Here is an 8275-nt window from a genome sequence, read left to right on the forward strand (position 1 = left end):
TTTAGCTAAACTACCTCTCCCTCAGTTACTAACATTTCATCCAGAAGCACCACATATATTACCATGTAGATTTTTTTGCTCTAATGCTGGGGTTACTAGGGGCTGGTACTCGCAGGCCTGGGAGACCTTAACAGACCAGTGGAGAATGTGAGCCTCAAGCAGTGTGGTTCCCTCACTGCCACCGCCATCGTATGGTCCAGGTTTTCGATGGTCATTGTGCCCAAGAATTGGAGCCTCTTTGCTGTCAATGTTCTAATATTCTTAACGTCAGGATATCAAGTAATGAGGGCAGTCAGGTATTTTGATTTTTTTAATAAATAATGCATACCGTAAAAACAAAAAAAATAATGTAATAATGAAAATAAAATTTAGATTTGATAATCCTTCAACTACATTTTAGCTATTCATTCGGCCATTTTCAAAAATATTAGAAATATATAATAACTATATTTTTTTATACATTATTTAAATTTTAAAGATTCTTGAGATAGGAATAAGTAAATTGAAAATTAAGTTTCCAGACCACAACGGAAGTTATTTTGTTGCATGAATAGATTCACAGCCACTCCCTTTTGCTTAGTAGGCTCCAATCACATTTTGTAGAAGCTCTTGGAATAAGTTCTTATAAGTCATCATGCTTACGTTGCTTGATTTGGTTAACTATCACTCATTTTTACTGTCCAAATTATCTAGTCTTTAATCTCCAATCAAGAAAAAGTTTTGCGTGAGTCCGGGGAAAAGGGACGTCAATGCAAGAGGCCTCTTGATTGCGAGCAGGCGAAACAATACGAAACACAACTAAGAGCTTCATGGGGAGGAATGTGTTAGTGATATTAAGGACGGAGCAAAACTGGTAGGAAATAAAACCCTCAACTCCCAGGAGATCGACCGTAACATGCTTGATAAAAGATGAAGCTAGAGAGGTTTCAGTGGAGGGCATGCATATATCCAACAATTCGTTTATACATTGTTTTTATATATTTTTGAAACTTTATATTTAATTATTTTTGTAGCACATACTTGGTGATCGCCTAATAGGGTAAATAGAAGCAAAGATGTCGGAGAATTTACTGAGCAACGAGGATGCAAAATCACTAAAAGCAGCAGTGGTCTGCCGAGTAAAAAGAAGTATCTTAAATCAGATTCAGGCGGATGAAGAGACCACCTGGAGTCATCAAAGAAGGCATTTGGAAGAGAGCGGTGGACCCCAGGGAAGGAGATACCCATGATGATTAGAGAAACGAAAGAAACCGAGACAGTCAAGTGGGCAGTATGCCGCAGAACTCCTAGCACGCTATCACAGAATCACTGATAAGCTCAGCGAGATGGTGGAGACAATCCAAGTACAGGGTTGGATGCAATTCCTATCCGTGGTTCTGAAAATTCAGTTGGCAAAAGAACTGGGGAAGAAGGAGGGAATGCCGAGAGACTGCTCGTTTGTGGAATGTGCTCAAGATTTTATAGAGACAAGCGCTAGTAAGGTGGAGGCCCGAATGGAAGTAGAAGAACCGGAGTGGACCCGCATATAATAATATCAAAGGCCGAGAACCATGTCTAACCCTTGGTGAAGGAGAGGATCATAGAGATGGCAGGAGAGAGAGAACAAATAATCCAGGAAAACAGAGCGAGCCAAGCGAGACCAAGAAACAATGGTCGGCGCGATGACCGCAAAGTGTCATATTTGCGGGAAGGTTGAGCATCTAGTGGTGCATTGCCCGCGCACCACATGCTTCGAATGTGGGGCATAGGGACATATTTCCCGACAGTTTTCTTATATGTATCGGCAGAGGGAGCAGATTCAGCCTGAACCCATGGATATCAACGCACAGAGATTACGAAGGACGAAAATCTCGCAAAGAACGAATGGATCCGCGAGTGAAGCCACAGAATTATCCGACCCTCGGAGACAGAAAATGACATGAAATGAAAGCAGGGGACTCAGGGCGAGAGAAACGTCCATATCGAGCAATTAAAGCTTACTATAACGGAAGCATCATGAGGGCTGGAAGTATTGCCACCTCTTGTGCCTATGTACCTATTTTTGTGCATTTTTTATTATTTTAAGTTTGATAGGAGGCATTCTAGTGATATAGTAGTATTTTTTTTTGTCTTAGTGTATCTTATTTATTTTACTATTGAGGTACTGTTTATATTGTAAATAATTATTTTTTATGTTATTTATGTATTTTATTATGCTTTATTTCTGTATCTAATAGCTATTCTCTCTTCTATTGTATTTAAGGTAAATGTGAGTTTTATTTAACTACTGTTATTGTATTTTTATATATCTCTTTCTTTTGTATATAAATGAGTTTACGAGGAATGTCCGTAAACGAGAGGGGGAGTTACAGTCAGCTGTTACTGCGATATCAGCTGACAGGCTCTATCAGTGTCCGACGTTTATACAAGCGGACGCAGTCACCCGTTTTTTCTTCTCCCTCTCGATCATGTCCTTAACTTTAGCCCACACCCTTCGTCGTGCCATACTGTTAACGGCAATAGTGTCCTCTCCTGCCGCCTTATCCCGGTAGTCCCTGCGACGTCCACGTAATCCAAAAATTACCTCGAATGGAGCAAACCCTGTGACGGAGTGTATTGAGTGCTTGTATGCGATAATAGTCTTTTCCATCGCCTCGAGTCCCTTCTCCAGCTGGTACACTCGTAGTTGGTCACTAAGGGTAGTATGGAGGCGTTCTATCCCGCCTCTACCTTTCGGGTGACCTGAAGTATTAAAGCGCCACGTTACCTCCAAGGCTTTCATCTCTGCTCTAATTTCAGCATTGCCGAACTCTCGTCCGTTGTCAGATGATATTCTCTTTGGAACGCCGTAATACTGGAACCACGTTCGCAGGACTTTCAACACTGCTTCCCCCTATTTTTCTGTCACTGGGTACGCCATAGCTAATTTACTGAAAACATCTACTACCGTGATCTACCTGTACCCTCTCCAAGTAAACGAGTCCACCAGTAGATCACTAAGTGGCGCTTCTGCAGTGGGCGTTTTTTCCTGTATCGCCTGCGGTGGGTGCTGGCCACATTTGGTGCTTAGGCACACTTCACAATTTCCCATGATGCTGCAACAGTACGCTTCATTCCCCACCAAAAATATCGCCGGCGCAGCGCCTGGAGTTTCATTAAGCCCCCAATCATTCGTCTTGCCCTGGTGATAGGCCGTCACCTCTCTTCGGCGTTCTGGTTGCCGAAGAGTCTCCACCATCGTCGTGCACCGTATAAATGTCCGGTCTATACCGGTTCTTTCCGCCCACCAGAGACGCTGAACCTTGTCCCAAAGAACTGGATTGCCAATATACAAGTGGTGGGTTTCTCCCGCTTTAGATGCATCTTTCAATGCTCTGCAAATCTGGTCTTCTTTGACACCCGGGGAGAACCAGATGGTTGTGATATTAAAGCTGCCATATATCCCGTTATCCATTTTCATTAACTTCAGGCTTTTGGTTTTCTAGATGTTCTGGCGGCGTTTCTCGTTAACCATCTCACCTAAATCTTCCATTTCTATGGGTCTACTCGCAGTTGATTCTTCGTCTTCGGATGTGAAAACCCTCCGGCATTTCATGTTCTTCACCTTCTGGGGCCCACTCTCTTAAGAACTGTCTCCCGCTTCCCGATGGTTCACCTTGCTCATCCTCGATTGTATTAATCATTACCGCCCTTGAACGCCGGTCTGCGACCACGTCCTTCCCGGGCTTGCACGCAATGTCCATGTACTGGTTGAGGATCTCCTTCCATCTGGTGATCCGTGCAGATGTCCCCTTCAGTTTACCAACCCACTGCAATGGTGGTCGGTGTGTACCTGAAAACATCTCCCAAAAACATATGGCCGGAAGTTTTCCGCCGCCAACACGATTCCCATTACCTCCCGTTCCAGGGCGCTGTAGCGGGTATCCACATCAGTGAGCCGTCGAATCGCGTACGCAATGGGTCGCGTCTTCTTATTCCTGCGATAATAACCCCCCCCCCCCCTAAGAGCGTATTCACTTGCATCGATCATGAGGGTAACTTTCTTCTTGAAATCGGGGAATGCCAAGAACAGTTCCCTCTGTAGCCTCTCTATGCACTTCCGGACGTTGTTCTCTATATGAGGTGTTATCTTTGTTGTATTTCTTCAGTAGATTGTTGAAAGGTACTAGATATTTCGCCATGTCCGTTACGAACATCCGGTAGCAGTTAAGCGCTCCTAGCAATCGTCGCACTCCTTTCACGTCTTTGGGTACCACCATCCTTTTGTAGGGCTAACAGCTTCTGTGTGTCTGGTCTCACGCCATCTTTGGAGAGTGTACCCCAAAAAATTAATCCAGTTTTTCCCCAATACCGACTTCTCTTTGAATAACTTTTGGCCAAATTCCCTCATGTGCTTGAACACACTCCTTAAATGGTCCTCTTCCAATTTGCTGAACACCAGTAAGTCATCCATGTATAGCTTGCAAACTTCCTCGTCCAGTCCTCTCAGGAACTCATCTATCAGCCTTTGGAAAGTCACGGGTGCGTTCTTAAGACCAAATGGTAAATGGCATCATTGTAAATTCATAATGATCATGTTCAAAGGTGAAAGCGGTCTTATGCTGGTCCCTGGAATGCATCTTAATTTGATGGTACCCCGCCTTTAAGTCGAGCGTGCTGAAAATTTTTGCTCCGCTCAATCTATCCGAAATGTCCCCGAATCTCGGGATTGGGTACTTCTCATTCAGTCTGCGGTAGTCAATGACAATGCGATACTTCTCCGAGCCATCCTCTGGCGTTCTCTTCTTTCGTACAGCCCACAAAGGACTATTATATGGCGAGGCGCGGTCTATAATTCTCTTCTGCCTTTTAGGTTCTCTATCTCTTCACTGATGTGTTGTCGAAGTGCTTGGGGATACCACTTCCCCCCTTGCATAAGTCACCCTATCCTGGTTCAATAGAATCTCATGAACTGTTTTTCCAGTAGCACTCAGCAAATCTCTCTCCTTAAAACAAAAAAGTAAGTCGAATTATTCCAACATTCCGGCTTCCCAATTCCAAGGGGACTTGGATCACCATGCCTACCCTCTCTTTCCCGGCCCTCAGGAGTCTCTGGTAACAATATTTTTTTCCTTCAATTTCTATATCCCATTTTGTTCTTCTCCCACTTTATCCAGTAGGTCGCACCCTATAATTACTTGACAGTCTCGAGGCATTTTCCCCATTACATGAACCGTCACTTGTTTCCCTTGAGCACCCCACTTACTGAAGCCTATTACTGCCTCCCCCTCAATGCTGCAATATGGAGATAGTTTTTAAGTCGGGAAAAGAAAATGTGGTTGACTGGCTCTCCCGCGCGATAACTGTAAACACCATAAAAGCAAGCGGGACCATTGGGCGATGTCCGGTAATTTCTGAGAGAGTGGACACCAGGGAAAGAAGGGGTGTAGTATCGGAGCAGGCTGAAGGAGCTATATTATCGGATGACGGGAGTTCAGAAGGAGATAGACCCTCGGAGAAGAAAGACGTGAAGGAAATCATTAATGATAAACCACTCCAGATTGTCTGGAAAATGAGGACGTCAAGTTTAATGAAGATCGAATAAGGAAGATTTCGACTATTGTTGGACACCAGGAGCCTGGGAGGAGCAAATATGTAGAACCCTTAAAGATGTGTTCAAACCACAAAGGAAGTACGAATGTGACAATTCCCTTATCAGAGGAGAAATGAAATTTCTCGAGGTTACATGGCACTATAACACATCCTAAAAGGAGGGGCGGGATCGAGAGACTACACAGCACGCTCATTGATCACCCCCAAGTTTATACTTGGAGTTTGGGCCCAGCGCGGACAAGGAGTTAGGGCCCGATGGGGGATAGATGATCAGTTCGGTTGCAGCCTACGACCATTTAATTCACGCCATCACGGGGCTACTTTTCGGTCTCCGGGGACGTCGTAGAGATTTCAGAGGGACAGGGATCGCGGGGATAGAAATTGCCAGTAACAATGAAGCCGTTCGGAAGTTGTGGGAGAAATTCTAGGGACGCGTAGAGAAGGAAAAGCGGAAAAGGATTGCTTGGCATAACCTCAAATCGGGTAAGGAGGTAATGCGCTATGAGGGTCCATTTAGGTTGATTACCCTTCGACAACACAAGGTTGTCACCGTAGAAATTTTAAGACAACTGAAGGATATTAGAACGGTTCATATTGAACAATCAAAGCTCCCTGATATGACAGCAATGGAGGACCTCGAGTGGCTCTCTGACAATACACAAAAAAATTTTGTCTCCTCTGTATTTTTTTTAGGTGTAGGGTTTCTGTAAGTTTCATATGAATGTGAGATTAATATGGGTGTTGTCAGTTACCAGAGGAAGAAAAACAGTTTTTTTAGTGTGTATGAGGAAAAACTGTTTTTTTTTTAGGATGAAGAATGAAGAATTTTTTTCAGTTTTTAAGAGGAGGCATTGTGTTTTTAGCTTGTCTTTGTAAGTGGAAGAATAGTTAGTTTTAGTTTAGTTCATATTACTTTAGCCTTTTCTGTTCTTTTATTGTTCTCTAGTTATATGATGAATTGTATTTTCTTTCATTTTTGTAGATTGTTGTTTTTTTTAGTTTATGGGAGGTGTTCCTAAACTGTTAGGGGGAGTTAAGGTATGAAGCTGCCTGTTATCTCTCCTAATAATTACTGGGCTGTGTAAATACTATACAAATAGAGGATTAAAAGGACTACTTTAAACTATGTTAAGCTAAAGACTTTTAAGCTGTACTTGCACTTGTGATTTCTAGTCCCTCTTTTTTTCTAGTCTCTCAGTTTTTCATGACATAGCTTAACTTATACATACATATATATCCATACTAAAAACTCAGTTTATCAGCCAAACATGTACCTCCAGTTATGAATCCCGCTTTATACTAATCTTTGAATTTTATGAATAACTAGATTTATCTTTATTACTAGGCCCAGTTGACACTAATCATAGTCTCAGTTAAGTCAAAACATAAATCAAATGTACAGTTCTATAATTTCACTACTCTCTAGAGGTTGTTGCTTCAATATTTTATTACCCATAAATTTAACTTCAAGGTTCCAAATGAGTGATACTGAATCCAAGGATCCAAAAAACAAGAAATAGAGAGACAACTTGAATGAAACCATGATTCCTGAGATATAAACAAACAATAAAAGTTTTGTGTTTTCATACAATTTTTAGTATAGTGTGTTTATATTGTCTGTGAAATATCATTTCGGTATCAATAAAATACTTTTCTAATCCACCACATTTTAATAGTTGAATGAATAAAAATTGAGCATTTTTATATAATTTCTACTGTTCGCTTCATTATACTCCTATAAAAAAAAATAAAATCCAGGGGGTTAATTGGAGAAAATTGAATCTTTTCCAGCAACTATATAACAAGACATAAACAAAACACTATAAATAGACACTATTTTTTTTTTCGGTTCGTATCGAACATCGACCATGTAAATCTTGGGCCGCCCGAACCAGCCTTATCTTGGCATGCCATCTTGGGTTACTGCTTTCCAGCTTGCTGCATTCAGCTCTTTCGCATCTTTGTTGATTCTGTCTGTCCATCTGGTTTTTGGCCTCCCAAGTGGTCTCTTGCCTACTATACTGACATTCATTGTTGTGTAGAAGTCCCAGCGTCCTGATGGGTTGCCAACCCACGTCGTGGGTCCAACCAAGCGTCCCCCACCCATGTAATTTCCTTGCCTTCGGATCGTGAGATATTGAATGCCCAGTCTCTGCAAGCAGTTCACAATTTTATTCTCCTCCATGTGTTAAGGCTCTGATCCTAGATCGGAAGACTTTCCGTTCAAATCTAACCTAATGATGCAAGCGCAACCCTCTGTACGTAACAAAAAAAATATATAATCAGAGGTACGGTCACAGACCCAAAACCAAGAAAAAAACAAAGAACAAACATGAACTAAACAACAAAATAAAAATAATAATAATAACATAGGCAAGGGTAAGGATGGTTGTAAGAGAGATAGGTAGGTGGTTAAGAGGGGGTCAGAGCATTGTAAAAATATATCCGCACAATCCAGTATTGGAAAAGAAATAATGATTGGACCACAATTCCAAATAATCTTCTGTTGTGTTAGAGATCCAATATCACTTCCTCAATGATGAGAAGATAGTTGACTATGGATTATATATATAACAAGATGGTAGGAGGGTGCGGTCAGAATATAACACAAATAAAATAAGTAAGTAATTTGCAACATCAAATGTAAATAGTAACGTGAAAGTACTTCTGTGAATAATGCAGAAATTGGAGTTACTTCGTTCTG

The 8275-nt window shown here is 41.8% G+C and overlaps 1 protein-coding gene across 1 annotated transcript in view; it reads left to right on the forward strand.

Annotated features, from left to right (window-relative positions):
* The window catches only part of LOC106688237 (mitochondrial pyruvate carrier 2), a gene marked incomplete in the record, with an annotated part of 12459 nt that extends 5296 nt beyond the window's left edge, over positions 1-7163 (forward strand). The window contains 2 exon segments of the mRNA XM_067052825.1: positions 100-296; positions 7043-7163. Coding sequence (XP_066908926.1) covers positions 100-296; positions 7043-7091 — 246 coding nt within the window.
* Between the last annotated feature and the right edge of the window lie 1112 nt (positions 7164-8275).

Source organism: Halyomorpha halys, unplaced genomic scaffold, assembly GCF_000696795.3.
Source record: "Halyomorpha halys isolate HHAL.00 unplaced genomic scaffold, Hhal_1.1 Scaffold1087.1, whole genome shotgun sequence".
NCBI classification, from domain to species: Eukaryota; Metazoa; Arthropoda; class Insecta; order Hemiptera; family Pentatomidae; genus Halyomorpha; species Halyomorpha halys.